The sequence below is a fragment of the Acartia tonsa genome, chromosome 5 (genome assembly GCF_053477335.1).
Source record: "Acartia tonsa isolate MP-2025a chromosome 5, ASM5347733v1, whole genome shotgun sequence".
In the NCBI taxonomy this organism is placed as follows: domain Eukaryota; kingdom Metazoa; phylum Arthropoda; class Copepoda; order Calanoida; family Acartiidae; genus Acartia; species Acartia tonsa.
In genome coordinates, this window is record NC_137264.1 from 48,554 (window position 1) to 69,206 (window position 20,653).

At 31.4% G+C, this 20,653-nt stretch overlaps 1 protein-coding gene across 1 annotated transcript in view; it reads left to right on the forward strand.

Moving 5' to 3' along the window:
- Window positions 1-561: 561 nt before the first annotated feature.
- Window positions 562-20,653, forward strand: part of LOC145318456 (uncharacterized) — a 49,357-nt gene continuing 29,265 nt past the window's right edge. The window contains exons 1-11 of the mRNA XM_080159723.1: window positions 562-625; window positions 1,085-1,126; window positions 1,345-1,381; window positions 2,883-2,954; window positions 3,412-3,473; window positions 3,615-3,713; window positions 4,434-4,487; window positions 4,608-4,665; window positions 5,015-5,100; window positions 5,629-5,665; window positions 5,814-5,885. Of these exons, the coding sequence (XP_080015849.1) occupies window positions 571-625; window positions 1,085-1,126; window positions 1,345-1,381; window positions 2,883-2,954; window positions 3,412-3,473; window positions 3,615-3,713; window positions 4,434-4,487; window positions 4,608-4,665; window positions 5,015-5,100; window positions 5,629-5,665; window positions 5,814-5,885 (674 nt within the window). The 5' untranslated portion in view covers window positions 562-570. The remainder of the gene's footprint in view (window positions 626-1,084; window positions 1,127-1,344; window positions 1,382-2,882; window positions 2,955-3,411; window positions 3,474-3,614; window positions 3,714-4,433; window positions 4,488-4,607; window positions 4,666-5,014; window positions 5,101-5,628; window positions 5,666-5,813; window positions 5,886-20,653) is intronic.

The window sequence follows — 20,653 nt, forward strand, 5'->3', positions numbered from 1 at the left end:
TCAAAAACTTGTGTAAAGCTTGTTAATTCAGAAAATTTAAGCAAGCAAGTGTACCATTTTATTTTTCTTGTATCCAGAATTTTATAAATGAACAACCTTGTAATGATATCTTTTTTCCCAAGATGTGACTGTAGGAGGGGGTGGGGAGAGAGGTGTGAGTTGAGCCTAACAATTTAAATTTTGATTTCAAAAGTATACAGTAAAACGCCTTTATTGGAGGAGGGGGAGGGGGTTGCATTGCTTTCTAGGGATGATTTTGTGGGTGGTGGTGCCCTTTGTGCCTATGAGAGAGTACTTATGCATTGTAAAGGATAATCATATTGGTTCAGAGGTTTGGTAAACATAGATATAGACAAAAAATTACTTTTATATAAAAGTATGTAATATATTCATGTTCTAATGTTACAATTAATTGTTTGGGTGGGGGGGGGGGGAGTTTGGTATAAAAATTATTTGTTTATGTTATAAAGGTGGCTTGCTGTTTGACATTGAGTTACTGTAAAAAATTTTGATTTGATATTAAATTGAGGTGACATGTCACTTTTCTATTATTTCAGAAGAAAAAAAACTATGAAACAGTTTCACCCACTTTGGGTTAACATAATATGCTTACTCTTGTACCAAGGTTTGTATAATTTGAGTAGCAAAGTTACTTCATGACTACATTTGTCATGTTTTGTCTGTTATTAGGAAAGTGTAATATTTTAATGTAAAAATCACAACATTTCTAAGTTTTAACCTTTTAAAGTCTGACTCCCTTCTGCACCTTAATTAGTCAAGGGGGGGGGGGGGAGGTTGTTAGATGCTCCTCTTTATTATCCCAGATCTAAGCTACAGTGCTAAAATATGTTGTTAAGTTTGATATAAAATTCCTACTATAAAGTTTAACTTACTGTAGAATTATTTTATTTTTTAAGCTCAAAAAATATTTCTAGAAAATATTTTTGATTTAAATTTCATTTTGGAAATTTAAAAATATACATTTTAGCTGTAATTTGAATTGTTAAGGCAAACTAGGATGGGAGAAGATTTTGATGCCTCCATACTTTAGGATTAAATAGACACTTATCTTTATGAATTTTAGGAGAAAATGTTCTTGCTTCCAAGAAAACTCCAATCAGAACAGGTTTTTAGTTTATAAACTAGAAAGTTTAACTTGTTCAAATTAAACCTAAGTTAAAAGCTTTCTTATTCTGCTTTGAATTAAATTTTCAAATAAACAGTTTTTTTAACACATTATTGGCTAGATATATAAAAAGTATTTATGAAAACAAAAGTTAAGAACTTGTCTTATTTTTCAGCAAAAAAATAAAAAATAATAATTTAATTTCTTTCAAATCTTAGAATCTCTGATTCCTGAATTACCTGAAAACTGTACAAGGTGATATGTTTTATGCTTGTAAATTTGTTGCAAAACTGTTAAATACAGGATTATGTCTAAAGGGCATACTTGTTTTATTATAGAAATGGGATCAAGTCAAGCTGAGTATGCCAATAGCCTGTTTTGGAACACGCTACTTGACTAGGGGGAATATTGGCATACTCTACTTGACTAGGGGGAAAATTGGCACACGCTGCTTTACTTGGCGTAATATTGGCATACTCTGCTTTACTTGTCAAGATATGCTTTTTCTTAAATTTTGAAATAATTTATGTATATATACTAGCGGCTCCACCCACGCCCCCTCCCCCCCCCCCTCAATGTCTGTAGGGGCATTTTAGGGAAGGAGAGAGCTGAAAATATCCTTTACATTTAGGTTTTAAAAAGAAAAACTATTGTAACAAAATCATGGTATTTTAAAGGACCAATAAGAGGCTTCATTGAAAGAAGAACCAAATTAGTCCATCGATTAGTGATATCTTTTATTTTGAAATTTTAATGGTTTTAGGCTAATTTTCGTAACTTTTCTACTACTTGGAATAAAGAGCTCCTAGATGCTAGAGACGCACTGCTAGTTTATATATTTTACGTACATAAAGTAGTAAATTTCTAGGTTGAATTATTATAATATAAATCAGAAAATATGTTAATTTCATCTTTTTTTATTTTTTTTGTCATGCTGCTTTGTTTGATAAACTATTAATGGCATACTATGCTTTACTTGATGAAATATTGGCATACTCTGTTTTACTTGGGGGAATATTGGCATACTCTACTTGACTAGGTGGAATATTGGCACGCTCTGTTTTACTTGTTGCCATTGGCACACTCAGCTTGACTTGATCCTAGAAATGCTCTCCTTATAATATACTTATTGTTGTAATAGGAATCATTACTCCAAAAATCATATAAAAGCTTATATTGAAACTTTTTAAATATGTGAATGGCACATTACCCAGATTTGGAATTTTTTGAATATCTCCATCCTGGCAGGCACAGGATGCCAGCAAACCATCCATACGTTTCAGGTCAATTTCAGGTCTCCAGAAATCTTTAAAGCCTCCTGTGACTGCAATTTTTTACTTAAAATTTTAAGCTTAAGCTTTTTTACATGTCTACATAATACATTTACATCTACAATATTTTCCCACCAACTGCCCACTGTAAAAAGTAAAAAATTTCATTGTGCTTCCTAGAATTTTCTCTATAAACAAGATTAAAGATATTTAGAATAGTTATGAACAAATTTTTTATTTATCATTAACAACAGATTGTCACAGTCAATTGTTGGCAAAAACTGCTGTATCTGTAAAATTGTTCTAGAAAAAGATAATGGTTGATATTCCAATATAACATATTTGTGCTATTTGAAAAGAAAAAAACTCTACATTCGACACAACTAGAATGTCAGGCAAAAAAGATTTCTAGGGTCTATCTTAATTTCAGCAGTTAGAATGGTGTAATTCTTGCAGAATTACTTTAAGTTAGACATTTATTATAGGTCCAACACAACTTTGTTGTCTGACGGAAAAGTGATGTATATGTTCATGGATGAACATGGATATGGTCGGAGGTAAAGTTAATGTGGCAAATAAAGAGTGTAAATTTAATAATATAATATAAATAAGATTTAAAGCTAATTATGTCAAATGTCACAACATATAGAACATTGGGAAGGTTCAAAACTGGGCACATTATTTAGTCATAACAAAAGACACTAAATCTGCAGCTTTATCAGATGTGTGTCATGAATAGTTGGAATAGGGAGAATGTATTGATCAAAAACAGGTGCAACTCAATATCATGCACAGAGAAAGGTCATGCAACTAAAGGGTTGGTTGTCATAATACCATGCACAACTATTAAGAATGATTTACTTTAGAAATGCACCATAATAAGATCTTGTGGTGTATTCCTTCCCAATAGGCTATCATTAAATGTAATATTTTTTTCAATAATATCAAATTTAAAAAGTTTGTACATCCCTTTTATCGTAATTTTGTCCTTTTTTATCTACATTTTTTTTGTAGGTTTTCAGATGAGGAAAAAACATTTGTTAAAAAGCAAATGGAAATGATAGAAGCTCTTCAAGGTCTTGTTTTTTCTTCACTGGTCATAGATTTTAATCTTGATTTTATAATAAACATAAACTCAGCTCATAAAAATTATATTTATTTACTTCATATTAGCCTTTATATCTTTTGATTTGTTAAATTAATATTTAAATTTTCAGACACAATTAAGTTTGTTGAAGTGGAGGATAGGAAAGAATGTGGCAACTGTTTGTTTTTTGACAAGAAAGATACCTCAATTAAGTGTTCTGGATGGAAAAGTAAGTAGATTTAAAGGAAATCAGTTTTCCCTAATACAAATTTCAAAATTGAGCATTCATTAAGAGCTCTAGTCTTACTCAGTGTGACAAACACTACTTGGTAAAACCTTTATAAGGGATAACATACTAGGAGGGTGTAGATAAAGATAATTTTCAAATTTCATTCAATGGACTGCTTATTCTATTTCATTGCAACAAAAAGAAGTTTTATCAAATTGAAATATAACCTTTTAAATTAATCCAGATATCCAATAATGTCTTTTTAACGTTAAAAGTTTTAAATGTGGCTAAAATAAACAAATAATAATAACAACATATTCATAAAGAAAATTTGCTGTTTAAAAAAGTTTTAGGTATATAATGTAATGATTAGAATAATTGGTTTAAAGATTAAAACAAAAATATTTATTTTCTTTAATAGATACTTTTAAAAACAATTGTAACTGCATAAGTTTAAAGTAAGTAAAATATTATTTATGTAGAACTGGAATGAATTTGTGAATGTAATATTTTAGAACTGAAATTTTATTCAAATAGGTCAATTTATACACTACATATCTTTCAAACATTAAAATATAAATCTTCCAAATATTAAAATAAAATCTCCTAATTTAAAAAAAAATGGAGTGCATTTAACTTTAGAGATGTCCATCTAGTATGTTTCTCCTCTGGTAAATTTGTCATTGTACCAACATATCTTTTATAAATATATTATTTTAGGTCAATGTAATGCATCTATGACACTTGGACACCCAGCCTGTTTTCAGTCCAATGGTTATTTTTAAACTAAAAAAATCATGTTTTTTAATAAAGTTGTTTTAAAATTATTATTTTTAAATGATATTTAAATTGCACTGATAAAATCTTTTAATTCTAAACTAATTTAAATGTCAGGACCTTCAATGTTGCAAGAACTTCTAAAGGTTATAGAACTTGGACCAAAGCAAATAAGGTATTTTTTATTAAGGAGTCCATAACAATATTATTATTATTGGCTATTTGACATTCATGTTCAAAGTTTTGTTATTAGAAGTAAAATTTATTGAATAAAGAAAGCAACCCAACTCACCACCAAGATTATATGTCATAAGAAAAACATAATCTATTTTAAAAAAAACATTTATTGGAATAGCTTAGTTTATTGCATTTTTTTATTTATTGGTAGTTGTATTTTGTATTTGTATTTTGAATTTCATAAGGGGTTGAAGTATAAAATGTATAATATGTACATAGTCCATATTAATTTATTTCATTACTAAATAATCAATAAATTTATAATAATCAATTCTTAAAATATTGAGAAATGAAAGTACAATTGAAAGTGCTGGAAGTGATGAAAATAACTTTGGACAAGATGAGTTTCAGGACTATGAAGATCTATTGTTAGGTTATTACTAATAAATTATTTTTAATGAATATTAAAAATCATATATTTGTTATCAATTATCTTATACTTTTGTTTAAACTAGCTGCATAAATCATAAATGATAATTATAATTAGATAGAGTTTTTTTTTTAATTCAAATAAAAAGTAATTACATTTTTCACCTAGAATATTTAATTAAGAATGTAAGATATAGACAGTAGGATTTTTTTTATATAAAAAAACATGAATAATTACAATTATTTGATTAATGCAATAATTTATTTTTCAAATGTTGGTGAAATAAAGTTTTGCTTCCATTTAGCTAATCGAATTACCAAAACAAAAATACATCATTTTTATTCTAGGACTCCTACAAGCCAATATAAATACCCTTGTAGGTTTAATAATTGTTTACTTTTAATTTAATAAAAAAAACCCTGTATAATTATATTGAAATTTTATTGAGAGTAAATGTATTGCAAAAATTTATGTAATAAAAAAACTAATGAATAAGCCACTATCCAATAATTTATAGTTTTAATGAAACAGGTGATGTTGATTATGATTCTGGTTATAGTGCTGTCAGGTAAAATAAATATCAGAGAATTTGATATTATGGAGTTTAGGTTTGTTATGGGCCTTCACTTTGGTTGTGTTTACAATACAGTTACAAAATTATTTGACTTTTTAATACCACTATTATTTTTATCAAAATCTTAAGATCTTTTTTATAGTAATACAAGTTACAGATGGTATAATGGCACTATACCATTCCTATTTATGGATGAATGGGACTATGGAAGAAGGTAAAAATATAAACCAATAAAAGATAATTAAAAATAAAGTGAGATTTTACTTAGTATAACAAATACTTGGATATAAACACATTTTCTCAGCATCTTTGGCTATGCAGAGCATCAAAATAAGTTCCCTCAGCTATAATAATAACCCTTAAGAGGCACCTTTCCACACTAGGAATTGCAAACAGATATTTTAGTCTAACTTATTCAAACAATGATGTTTGTTATATATATAATTAATCTAGTTTGAAGTATTTTTTTTATTAAACAATTTTCTTTGGACTTTAAAAGTTAAAATGTATCATCCCTCTTTCCTATTGAAGCTGGGGTACTCAGGGGAGTTGAGGGAATAATGATTAGTCTCTCTGGCCTGGACGTTCCTGTTTAGGAATGTTTATTATTTTATATTTTAGTGGAAAGTGGTATATTTAGGTTAGATGAAAAGTTCTTTCATTTCATATTACAGGGTATTTTATGAGATATTTGGTTACTTTAAATCAACTACCAACCTCTCATTTCTTTTATGGGGCTTTAGAATAGTCATTTTTGTTTTATTATTATTGGGGTAAGTTGGATTATAAATTTAGCTGCATTAATAAATTCGTAAAGATCTTTATGGGTATTGGAGATTTCTTTAGTCACATTATATGTGTTATTGGGTGCTAAGGGGAAAATGGGTTTTATTGATTTAAAAAAATGAATTTTAATAAAATTAAATTAAAGCAACCTGATCAGTTATCCTCAATTCCTTGTTTTCTAGTTAGACTAAGTAAGTAAGAACTGCTTAATAGGGGTTAGATATAGGGTGAAAATGCCACCCACTTGATCAATTAAGTACTCACAAAGGGCCTGATCTTCAAGGGTTAAATAACATGGTAATTAATTTAAAATTTTACATTAATGATTCTCCACATATGGTTAGTTTAAATAGTTTTTATATAAATTTGCCAAAAATTTAATCTTTAAATTAATAAAAGACTTTTGAGATATTATGAATGAGAAAATGTTTATGATTTATAAGCACAGAAAACCATCATACCTTTAAAGTACCAATGTCATGAAAAAACAAATGATTCTCAAAAATTACATTGCAAAGGTTTTTTATCTTTGATAACGAGACCAACAAGAATTTCTAGGACATCAGCAACATGTATTGACCAAATTTTTACTAACGCAAAAGATAATAGTTTTCATTCAGGAATTTTATTAAATGATATATCTGATCATTTCCCAATTTTCACAATAACACCTTATTCATATAAAGCATGTAAAGAATCTTGTATTTTTACAAGAAATATTAATGAAGAAAAAATTACTGGGTTTATCAATCTATTAAGAAATGTTAATTGGGAAAATGTAACTAACAGTCTAGAACCTCAATATTGTTTTAATAAATTTTATGAGCTTTTCTTCCTCTCTCTCATGTCATTTACCAAACTATTTTAACTGGAAAAATACCTTCTGAATTAAAAATCGCAAAAGTTATACCTATTTTTAAGTTAAAAGGAAATAATTCTAATAAAAAAGCTGATCCATCCAACTATAGGCCAATAACCCTAGTAATCTCTGTCTCAGCAATTTACCTTTTTTTGTGCTTATATAAGCATTTTTGTCAGATTCAAGTAGGACGTGCTCACATCGGGAAAGTCCGCACTTTACAACAAAAGTGGCTTACTTAAATCGGACATGTCGGACTAACGAGCCATTTTCGTAGGTTAATTGCTCACTTGAAGAACTATTATTGCCCTATAAACCCCTAAAAATCCCCAAAAATAAGGGTGGCTGATAAGAATCAGCCAAATCGGACGCTTTTGACGTAAATGTCTTACAGATTAAGATTTTAATCTGGATTATTTTTCCTCAAAATTTAATCCCTTTTCAGCCATTTAGGCTATATTTGTAGTTGATTGCTTACTTATATCTTCCATTTTTGCTACAAAATCCTTACTTAAACAAGCCATTTTTGTGATTAATGTCCTACTTATATCTTCCATTTTTGCTACAAAATCCTTACTTAAACAAGCCATTTTTGTGATTAATGTCCTACTTATATCTTCCATTTTTGCTACAAAATCCTTACTTAAACAAGCCATTTTTGGGGTTGATTGCTTACTTAAATCCTACATTTTTGCTGCAAAACCCTTACTTAAATAAGCCATTTTTGGGGTTGATTACTTACTTAAATCATCCATTTTTGTTGCAAAATCCTTACTTAGATAAGCCATTTTTGGGGTTGATTGCTTACTTAAATCATCCATTTTTGCTACAAAATCCTTACTTAAATAAGCCATTTTTGGGGTTAATTACTTACTTAAATCATCCATTTTTGTTGCAAAACCCTTACTTAAATAAGCCATTTTTGGGGTTGATTACTTACTTAAATCATCCATTTTTGTTGCAAAATCCTTACTTAAATAGGCTATTTTTGGTGTTGATTGCTTACTGAAATCATCCATTTTTGCTACAAAATCCTTACTTAAATAAGCCATTTTTGGGGTTGATTACTTACTTAAATCATCCATTTTTGTTGCAAAATCCTTACTTAATTAAGCCATTTTTGGGGTTAATTACTTACTTAAATCATCCATTTTTGTTGCAAAACCCTTACTTAAATAAGCCATTTTTGAGGTTGATTACTTACTTAAATCATCCATTTTTGTTGCAAAATCCTTACTTAAATAAGCCATTTTTGGGGTTGATTGCTTACTTAAATCATCCATTTTTGCTACAAAATCCTTACATAAATAAGCCATTTTTGGGGTTGATTACTTACTTAAATCATCCATTTTTGTTGCAAAATCCTTACTTAATTAAGCCATTTTTAAGGTTGATTGCTTACTTAAATCATCCATTTTTGTTGCAAAATCCTTACTTAAATAAGCCATTTTTGGGGTTGATTACTTACTTAAATCATCCATTTTTGTTGCAAAATCCTTACTTAAATAAGCCATTTTTGGGGTTGATTACTTACTTAAATCATCCATTTTGGTTGCAAAATCCTTACTTAAATAAGCCTTTTTTTGTGATTAACTTCCTACTTATATCTTCCATTTTTGTTACAAAATCCTTACTTAAAGAAGCCATTTTTGTGATTAAATTCCTACTTATATCTTCCATTTTGGCTACAAAATTCTTACTTAAACAAGCCATTTTTGTGATTAATTTCTTACTTAAATCTTCCATTTTTGCTACAAAATCCTTACTTAAACAAGCCATTTTTGTGATTTATTTCCTACTTTTATGATGAAAATTGGCAAAATTGAACCTATAATTAATGTAAAAAAAAACTTTGTAAGTCAAATTATATTAAACTACATGATATTATACAGTATTACAATACATTCAACAATTTTATATTCTTTTCATGTTTAAAAAATGACTGATGAAAATTTGTTTTAAATCTATACAAATTAGATGTTTAAATCAAATTCACTAGTTTTCTGCATAAATCAATCTTCTGTTTCTGATTTAAAGTTGTGTTATAAAGTTCCAGCAAAACCACTCTAACCACAGACTGAGACAATCTGTCTTTGGAGTGATTCTAATGTACTCTAATGATATTTTGATTGACTTATCAACTCTGCTCTCCAATGAAGTAAACTCCTGAGAAAAAATTACTAAAAATAAAATATATTTAATATTGATATGAAATACACAAAACTACTCTTTCTAACATATGTTTCTTTAATATTTACAATAAATATTCATGAATTATTAATAACATTTAGAATAAATAAATAATAGTAAAATATTTAATATAGTATTTGTCATTTGGGATTAGACTTTTATTCAAAAAAAATTTAAAGCTATTATATATAAAAACAAGCAATGAAGTGCACTGATGTCTAAGGGGGGAGGGATGTACAGGTATGATAACCCCCACCGCCAATGAAATTTGGCATTTAGGAACTAAGACATCATTGTGGAGCTTCTATGTAATACAGCATGACACACAAAAAGTATTTTTTAGGGTTTACAGACCATATTACTTAGTCTATCAAAAAAAGTAGCATATGTTCTTGATCTTGATTTTTTAGAAAGAGCCTAATTTTGAAAAAGTAAGTTAAGAAAAAGTAACTTACATAAGTTTTAAGTAAAAAGTTAAAATAAGTTTTAAGTTGAAAGTATTTTTTTGAGTCTTGTAAGGTTAATAATATTTTCATGATCCTAACTTTATTAACAAAAAAGATATCAACAAAATAAAATTTCATCAAAATGAGTTTTGATTTTCAAAAGCATAATTTACCAGAGATCTAAAGAGATATGTTGAAAAGGGGGCCAAATAAATGTCGGAATTTTTCCCTTATTATACACATTGTGATGAAAAAATTAAGTTTTTAAAGTTAAAAGCATTTTTCTATTATTGGGATTATTTATACCCACAAATTTTAGTTCCAAGGTTAAAAGTTTTGGGAATAAAAAAGATTTACAACCTGAAATGGAAATTACCATTCCTTTCAAAAAAAAGCTTGAAAGTCCTTAAAAATGTAAGAATCGATCTAGCACCCCAAACAATTGGCAAAACTTAATGAAACTTAATGAAAATATGAAGATTATTACCATAATTATCCCTAAAAATTTCAGCTCTGTATCTTTTATAGGAGTTGAAAAAATCATGTTTCACCCTTTCTGTCTCTGACAGATGGGCAGATGGACGGACAGACAGATAGACATTGCAAATAATAGAGTAGCTTCACTACTAATTATAAGCTCAGAACTCATATTTATAGTTTTAGAGGGGGTCTTTTGCTTCACTAGCCTCTAGAAAGGAAGTCCCAAAATGAAATCTGTAATGGTTAATTAGTTAAGTTATGTTAAAAAAGTTTTCTTTAAAAAAATCAGATTGATATCTTTAAAAATAAGCTCAGAACTTACATTTTTAGTGTTTTGGGGGATCTTTTGTTCCACTAGCCCCTAGAAGAAAAGTCCCAAAATTCTATTTTTTACAGTTTTACAGGTGGATCCAATCAAATAAATGAGCTTACAAGCTATAAAAACAAGCCCAACAATCCAGGGCAAAATTTGGTACTGAATTATAAATATTATTGTAGCATTTGCTGCATAACAAAAACACACACAGAAAAACTTTAGGGTACCTATATTTTTGGGTACCCCAATGCCATAGAAATGATAAGGGAGTAATAAAAAAAAATTATTTGTGTAAGAACCAATTATATTCAGAAAGAGAGGAATGAGGATATTTTGTTAAATAGTTTAATGTTGCTGCCCTACTTATGGATATACTTATCCTTGTTTTAAATTAGTATAGTATAATGTTGTTGTTTTACATATGTATAAAACTGTCCTTGTTAACATTAGAAGGAATAATGTTGCGTTACTAATGTCCTTGTTAACCCTTACAGATTGGGGGGGGGGGGGAGTCATATTGACCCCCCCCCCTCTAGTTATTTCAATGTCATTTTTTTTGTAGGTAAGATAGAGAGTTGTGACTTCATGACTATTTAAGTTTTGTAATTATACGTTGGCAAGAGTTGATCTTATAAGGATATCTGGTCTGTGTCGGTCGTGGCGTCCGGTCAAAGTCGGTTAGGTGGCACCAAATTTAGAAAAAATTTTAAATAAATCTTAATTTCTACATTATGACTTTTGTGTGTAAGGAAAACCTAAAATTTTTTTGGTGAATACTTAGATATCAATGACCTTCTGAGAAAAGTGGTGTTATGACCGTTTGACTGCTCCCTGACCAACTTTATGACCATTTTTTGTCCGGCTTTTACTACAAACATATATCATGAATATCGTGGCTTATATTACAGCTAGAGACCTATAACCTGATAACCTCGGGTGAGGTGGTGATCTTCCTGGGCTGCACAGCCAACTTGATGATCACCAAGGCCAGACTCTAGGTCCGTCACCTCATACCTCATCTTCTCCACCTTCCCCGCTCTCTCTCTCTCTCTCTCCTCCTCTCTCAATAGAGCTTACAGTATATACAGTCTTTACCTAAAAATAAGTGTGTATATATATTTACATTATGGTTGCTAATACTTATTCAAAGTAGCTAAATCTTTTGGTTTTCTTGAAGAATTTTACTAAATCCCTCAGATTGAGTTCCCAAAAGTGTTTAGCTAATATAATGTTATTACCGAAGATGTTTACTCTTATTTGATTGTATTTGGGACAATCTCCTAAGATGTGTTCAATAGATTCAATGGGGTCATTGCAAAGTTCACATGCTTTTGTGTCAGCAAACCCCATTTCTTTAAGGTGTTTGTTAACACATGCATGTCCTGTTAGAATTTGAGTTATGTACATGACATCTCTTCTTGTCCAATTTTGGATAAAATTCCAGGCTTTATTACGTATGCTGGGTAGCATCATTTTTGTCTGCCTGCAGTCTGATTTTTTCTTCCTGGTTCGCCATTTTTTCTGATGTTCTCTGAGTCCCCATTCCTTAATGGTAGAATTAATGTACGTTAGCGACACAGGTATGGTTCTGGTTCTGGCCTGGTCCTATGGCTGTCGCCTCCATAGGAACCTAGCTTGGCAAGTCTGTCCGCCACCTCGTTGCCAAGGTGGCCGACATGACTTGGTATCCAGTTTACATTAACAATATTATCTTTGCTAAGAATATTCAGAGCTTTCTTTGCATTAAGAACACTCTTGTTGACCACTGTGAAATTACTTACTGCCATAATGGCGGCCTGACTGTCAACAAAAAAGTTGATAGTGTTGTCCGAAATATTGAGTTGAATAAGTTTTGCCGCGGCTTGTTCCAGTGCTGATAATTCAGCTTGGAAAACAGTGGCGAGCTTACCTAGATGATCAAAGTTTTGTGCCTTGATATCTGTTGTGCCTTTACAAATGTAACCATAACCGCTACCTGCTCCTGTATTGGAACCATCGGTGAATACATTTATTGTATTTGGGGTTCTGGGTTTCATATGAACTTTAATACTTTCCATTTCTGTCCTGGATTTAATGATGGTGTTAAAATCACAGGTCTCCCTCTCTTTAAGAAGAAGTTTGTCCGTTGGCATTGAAATATCTTGTATTTCTTTGCTTAATTCAGTTACAATAACTGAATGATTATACTTACTATGGGTTTCTCCAGGTTTATGTTTCCAGTTTCCATTCCTTACTAACCTGATGTAGCTTTTTAGGGCCACTTCCTTGAGATGAATCTCAATGGGTCTGATGTCTAGGATGGTCTCCATTGATTCTGACCCTGTGGTGCACATTGCACTAAGGGTGAGGCGGCAACCTTGTCTTTGAACTTTTTCAAGTTTACAAAAATTACTTTTTTCTATGGCAACCTTTAGCCATACAACACTTGCATAGGATAATATAGGCCTAATAAGGCTAGAGACCTATAAATTTTTTTGGTAAATCCTTGAGCAACAATAAACAGATAAAAATATTAATTGCCATCGCCAACCGCTGTTTTACCGCTGTAACCGCTGAAAATGGCGGTTTCCGTTATTTGCCGTTTTTTGGCGTTGATCAGAAAAAGTATTTTTTTTGTTATGAAAAATTAAAAGTTCGTCCTAAAATTTGGTCATCCTAGCTGCAAAATTAGCCACTCTACAGCTGTTTTAATATTTAGCAGCTGGCCGCTAAAAAGCGGCTAAGGAGCGGTCTGACTGCTAAGGAGCGGTCTGACTGCTATGACTAGAAAAAGTAATTTTCTCTAAAAATACACATGAACTGCCAGAAAAAAATTTTATGTCTCTAACTATAACAGGGGCCGAGATAGAGGGGGGGGTCAATATGAACCCCCCCCCCCCCCCCCCAATCTATTAAGGTGGGAATTGGGGCCCGATCTTTAAGGGTTAAATTTAGATTATCATAATGTTGCTGACAAACTTGTGGATATAAATGCACTTGTTAAAATCAGTAATTTACCACAAAAATGGCACAATTAAGTAAGCAATTTACTTTTTTTCATGCTTACTCCACGAGGAGAGATTACTAGGGACAGCATAATATAATTTTGCCGTTCTATTTATGAATATACTTCAACATTACTTAAACATCACTATTGTATAATATTGCTGCTCTACTTATATTTATAAATGTCCATGTTAAATTCAGTATAGTAAAATAATGCTGTTCTTCTTATGAACATACTTGTCCTTATACCAGTATTACCTCTAGGGGCTCGGTGACGCTTTGGGTAAAAGTCCTCTCAACCCCACCTTGAACCTACTCTGTGTCTAAATTGCAATGTAACGCGCTCAATCGCCCAAGGGTATTAAGTAAGGTAACACCAAATAGATAGCCAAATCTTTAATTGCACGAATTTTGTCTAGAGGTCCTAACTGCATGGTAATGAGTTGCACCTGTTATAAACCAAGACATTCCCCATACTCAAACTATTAATGTCACAAACCTCCCTCCTTGTTTGCTCAAACAAATGCATCTTAAAAACATTTTAAGAAATAAAGCCAAACATTAACCCATTTACTAATTTAAAACAAGGAAATTTAAATAACAAAATGATTTGCTCATAAAAAAATTTAAAAGGGTGGGGTCAAAATAGGTAAACAAGGATGACAACATCCATAAAAGCGAAGCTCTGAAAAGGTGTGATAAATGAACATGAACACTTTTAGAGTGTCAGAACTAAATAATAAGAATATAAATGTTTAAAAGATGAAACAAAATTTTGAGTAAATTTGTTGAAAAACTGCTTAGATACAGAATAATGTTTAAGGACATACTTACATTTTTATAGATGCTACGCTTACAAAATTATACTTTGTTGTCCTAGGAATCAGTATTTCAAAAATCAGATCAATCAAAAAATTATATAACACAAAAATTAGCTGTTTAGAATGGACGTACGGACATTCAGGTAACAATTATAGAGTTCCTACTATTTCTGAAGTCTACCTATCAACCACAAGAATCACCATACAAATTTTGAAATTGATAGAAAAATTCTGACGTGCCTATTTTAATTTAATTTAATGCATAATTTTAATTAATACTCAAAATATTCTTAAAAGTATATGTCCGTCTGTCTGTCCGTCAGTTTGTCTGTCTGTCTTTCCGTCGATCTGCCCATTTGTCTATCTGTCTCTCCGTCTGTCTGTCTGTCCATCTGTTTACGTCTGTATGTCTGTCAATACCTTTTCATTAATTTAGGAATGTTAGAGTTGTCCTTTAAATTTCAAAGGTTTTAGGATTTAGTGCTCAACAAGGTATCCTGAGTGAAAGTTACAATTTTAATAGGGATAAGACAATGAATGTTTAATTGAAATACATCCCCAATGATGATAATAGTTATTTATTGCATCGTATTATAGACAGCATTCCGCAGACAGCATTGATTGGGCAATACTTGTCTGGAACCAACCAATCAAAATAAGTACCCAAAGTTTTTATGCTAAATATAGGCAAGGATGGTAATAAAACTTTGGGTACCTTTGAAAATATAGTTCAATGTACCCTCCCTCCTTGGGTAAAAATGTAATTTTCTGCTCAATGATCCCTACATCCCTGGGTATGGTGTGTCTACAAAAAGGCAGTGTTCAAACTTTTACACCAATTATTTTAATCTACAAAAGTGGTCCCGTTTTATAATTGTAATTGTGAATATTGAAAACAGTTATCGCGCAAGTAAATTTCTGTTTTTCTACAATATAATATTTTTTTTTTCATTTTGACTCAAAACCTATCAAATCAAGAGGAAAACTTAGATTCCTAGCCACACTAAAATAGTTATTTATAGCATCATATTATATACACTAAACAGCTTTCCGTGGATTTTAAAATGTATAATTGTAAGAGTAAAAATATTTTTAGAATAATGCGTTGAAAACTTCATTTTATTTGCTCAAAGATGTGCCTCAAATTAAAAACATTTCAAGAAAAATGCCACCCCCCTTCTCCTTATACAACCTATCCTAACCTGACCCAAAATTGAAGGTTTCAGTGCTCATCAAGGTACTTCAAGGGAAAGCGCCAATATTTTGTTTTAGAGCATTGCAGTTATGGATTTATATTTCTTGTTTTTACTTTAAACTAAATTTTCGTTTTAACTAGGAATCTTAAAGACTAAGACAATGGACAATATTTTGATGAAAATTCCCTTTTTACAAACAAGTTTGAAAACTTAACTAATCAAAATTCAATAATCTATCATTATTATCTTTAGTGTTCAAACGTTTCCAACCCTAATTGTAATCTACAGAATGGGTAATTATGTTTACCATCAATGTGGATGTATTTAAATTTATCGGCCATTGTCTTATCCATTTAGATCCCTGATAAATATCAGAGAAACAAAGATGTCAACATCCATAAAATCGAAGCTCTGAAATGAACATTAACAATTGTATAAGAGTGGCATAACTGAATAAGCATGATACTGCTCCAGGACATCTTATATTGTTAGGACAATTTTTAAAGATGCTTATAACATGGTCCCGCGATGGTTTTAAGCTATTATTCTAATTCAAGACTTCAAAATGGTTTTAACCTATTTTTCAAAACCTTTGAATACATAGCCCTTAGATGCTATGGGCGCAGCCTCTAGTTATATTTTAAAATATTAAAAACCTAAAAATAAAAAGTGTCAAAAGCAAATAAAAGGTCAACTTTATTAGAAAATAATGTCTTAACAAGTTTGTCATAAAAGATTCAAATTTATCTAATTTAGTAGCTCTGGGCTTGGGACCTTCAGGGCCAACATGTCTTAGATTAATCTTTTAATGTCATGTTTATATTAAAAACAATGTAATAGCCTTTACCAGAGAGTTAGGGGACATTGGACTCTTGATTACACTGGTACCTAAAGTATTATAAATACAGTATTTCATTTGTTGACTGATGTAAAGCTTACCCGAAATAGAGAACTCAATCGGTTTAGTAGTTTTTTAGAACTTAAGATTCAGAAGAAGAAAAAAATATTACTTTATACAATACTAGCCGCTAAGCCCCTAGAAGCCTCTAGAGGCACTTAGGAAGTAGGGGGAATGTCGATCTCATCCCATTTAAAATTCAGTTTCAAAATTTTTTTAAAAATATTTTTGGGAGGGAGGGGGGTGAAGACAACCTCCCCAAAAATAGTTCAAAACCTTCCCAGGACCTATAAGAAGCTTTACTGTAAAGGAGAACAATATCAGTTCAGCGGTTAGCAAGATCCTTTGGTACAGACAAAAAACGCTTATTACTTTATATAATAGGACTAGCGGCTACGCCCCTAGAGGCCTCTAGGGGCATTTGAGGAGGAGAGAGTCGAATTTAATAATTCAATTTCTTATTTTAGATTTTAAAAGAAAAAGCAAAAAAAAATTTACGTTTGATGTTTGTTTTTCGTTAAACTCTCTTTCTAAAATTGAGAAATTTAAAAAAAATTTAATTTCTATAGGGAGGGTGGTGCTACCCTCCCTCAAAATAGTTATAAACCTTCCCGGGACTTATGAGAAGCTACCCTGTTAAGGAGAACCCGATCAGTTCAGCGGTTAGCGAGATCCTTCGGTACACACAGACAGACAGACACACAGACAGACAAACATCCTGTTACTTTAGTATAAGGATAGCGGCTACACCCCCTAGAGGCCTCTGGGGGCACTTGAGGAAGGAGGAATTTAATTCCAAAACCTATTTTTTTAATTTAGTTTTTAATTTTTTTTTTTGGGGGGGGTAGGTAATTCTTTTCTAGGGGCGATTTCTCTTGGGAGGGTGGTTGTACCCTCCCCCAAAATAGTTATAAACTTTCCTGGGACCTATGAAAAGCTACCCTGTAAAGGAGAACCAGATCGGTTCAGTTGTTGGCGAGATCCTTCGGTAGAGACAAACACACATCCTGTTACTTTATTATAAGGATACATAAGGGTAATAGTATTATTTGTTGAAAAGTAGTTATATTGTTATAAAACTTTGGGTACCAGTGTAATTATGGCAACACCCCCCCCCCCCCCCCCCACCCCACACCCTCGCCTCCTTATACAATCTTACCTAACCGGACCCAAAATTCAGTGCTCACAATGGTACTTCAAGTGAAAGCGTCAATATTTATATTTTTTAATTCTTTTATAGGTGTATTTTTCTTGTTTTTTCTTCAAACTAAATTTTCATTTTAACCAGGAATCTAAAGGAATAAGGCAATGGACGAGAAATTATCAGTTAATGATAAGAAATAAATAAATTATTAGTCAAAACTCCTATTTTAAAACCAAACAATCAAAATTTAATAGAAGTACCCAAAGTTTTTGAGCTAACCAATAAACAAGTTTTTTCATGGAGGGATGGGACATTGGGCTAGTCCCCAAAGTTTCATAATTACGTTTTTTATATTTTTTCGGTTAACAACTCTAGATGATGACTTAAAAATCAAAGGAGAATCCTGCCATTAAGTGGTAAGGTATAATTCAGATATCTTAAGAGATTAGACAATGCTGACAAATAAAATTACTCCTGTTGTGGAATAAAATCATTAATTGAATTGATTAAAGGCACAACAAGTTCGAAACCAACTAATGAAAAACTACATAATTATCAAAATGTATGTACATCAATTTATAGGCTATTGTCTTATCTCATTGGATCCCTGATAAATATCAAAGAAAAAAAACTATAAAATTGAAGCTCTGAAATGAGCATGATACTGTTCAAGGACATGGTTACATTTTTGGGACTTGATTATAGTGTCATAGTGCATAGTTTTAGATCAATAGGAAAACTCTAATAAGTATAAACAAAAAGAACCAATATTGATGTACCAACGGACGGAAGGACCCCAATTATAGAAGAGCTTTGCTTTTAAAAATTGATAATCCATTTTCCAGTATAGCTTCGAAACCGATTAACCCTAAACGGTCGGGGGGGGGGCGTTGAATGCCCCCCCCTCCGGTTTTTTCTATCTCATTTTCTGTGTGTGAAAGATAAAGAGCCCAAACTGCGTGACTTTTTAAGTATGGGTATGACACATAACTGAGAGTTGGAATTTTTTGAATATCTCCATCCTTGCGGGCACTGGATGCCAGCAAACCTGGCAGGGTCATCCAGGTAAAGAGCAAAAATATTTTTTTGACTAAAACCAAGCATTTTACCATACCAAAATACTAAAAAATCCTCTAGTAGTACATCCTTATATAAAATACAGGTGTTCAAGTCACTTTCAGGTTCCAGGTATGATCCTGCAGGTCCTGATCCTCCAGGTCTCCAGAAATCTTTAAATGGCTCCTGTGGCCGCAATTTTTGACTTAGAGACTTCAAATTTTAAACTTAAGCTTATCTTACATGTCTACATAACGTATTAAAATTTCATGAAGATCCGCCGCCGTTTTCCCGCCGACCGCCGACTTCGGCGGCTGGCAGCTGCCAAGTACAGCTGCGGCCGCTGAAATTTATATTTTGATATTTCTAATATAAAATTTACATAAAGATAAACATTTTCTGGGAAAAAATTTTTCTTCTAGCTTCAAAAATAAGAAAATTACAGCCGTTTGAAATTTTTAAGTAAAAAAAGACCTAAAAACAAAGGTTGTTAAATAAAAGGGTGAAGGAAGCGAAAATTGACTTAGACTTATAAAAGGTCGGAAATTCATTATCAAACAGGGGACTTGCACAAAAAAATTTAGCCCTCTAGCTCTAATAGGAACTGAGATAATTAGGGGGGGCGTTGAACGCCCCCCCCCCCGACCGATTAAGGTGCGGCAAGGGGCCCGACTGTAAAGGGTTAATATCCACTGGATTAGAACCGATTCTCAGTCAAACTGAAAATTATGTAAAGCATCGTATTACAGACAATTTTTCACGATTATTAAAATAAAATTCATTAAATTAATACCAGTTTTGTTGGTTGGGACCTCGACCCCTTCTTAGGGATAACAAAACTGGTTTTAATCTTATAATTTTTCATTCTAATATCCGCAGAAAGCTGTCTATAATACAATGCAATAAATAACTATTCCTTATTAAATGCGTAGATCTCAGTGTTTATTTTCATAACAAAAATCTAAGTGGAGTAGGGACAGATTAATGAAAAAAATATTGCCATAATGTGTAAGAATTCAATTATTTCATAAGAACGTAAACAACTAATTTCTGTTTCTCTATTAATTACTTGAATAGCGGCTGCACTTAACATTTGGGAGCTTGGTATCTCGGAATTCAAAGTGGTAGGGAAGGAAACAAAATAGCATAAAACCAACCTTTAAAAAAATTAAATGTGAAGCTTCAGTATAACAAAGAACTCAATCGGTTTGGTTGCTTTTATAATCTTAAGGTAGAGACAAAAAAAATAGCATAAAACCAACCTTAAAAAAATTAAATGTGAAGTTTCCATATAACAAAAACCTCAATCGGTTAGGTTGTTTTTAAAATCTTAAGGTAGAGACAAAAAAACCTTACTGCTTTTTTACAGTAGGACAGCCTAGAATAGCTTTAAGTCACGCACCTGACATAGCAGCAGCATGAACCTTTTTTAAAATATATAGATATAACGTGTAGTTGGGAAAAGATTCAAAGATTTACAAACTAGATCATAATGGTAATGTACATTGAAAGTTAACATTTTAGTTATTAAAATGTTTGTCTCTATCTGTGGAAATATAAATAATCCATAAATGAAATGGTCATAAGCAAATCCAAACCCTAACCCAAGGTTAAAAACCAAAACTTGTTTTCAGGGGTGTCTATGCTTTTTAATTTGGAGGGGTAACATTTTTTTTTTTTATGGGGGGGGTAATTGTTTTTTTTTGGGGGGGTATTTACCCCCTCCTAAATGGTTAGGGGTACCTGCAGCACCCCCAAGGTAGGGGTAAATTTTACATGGGGGGTAAAATGAAAAATATTTTTGC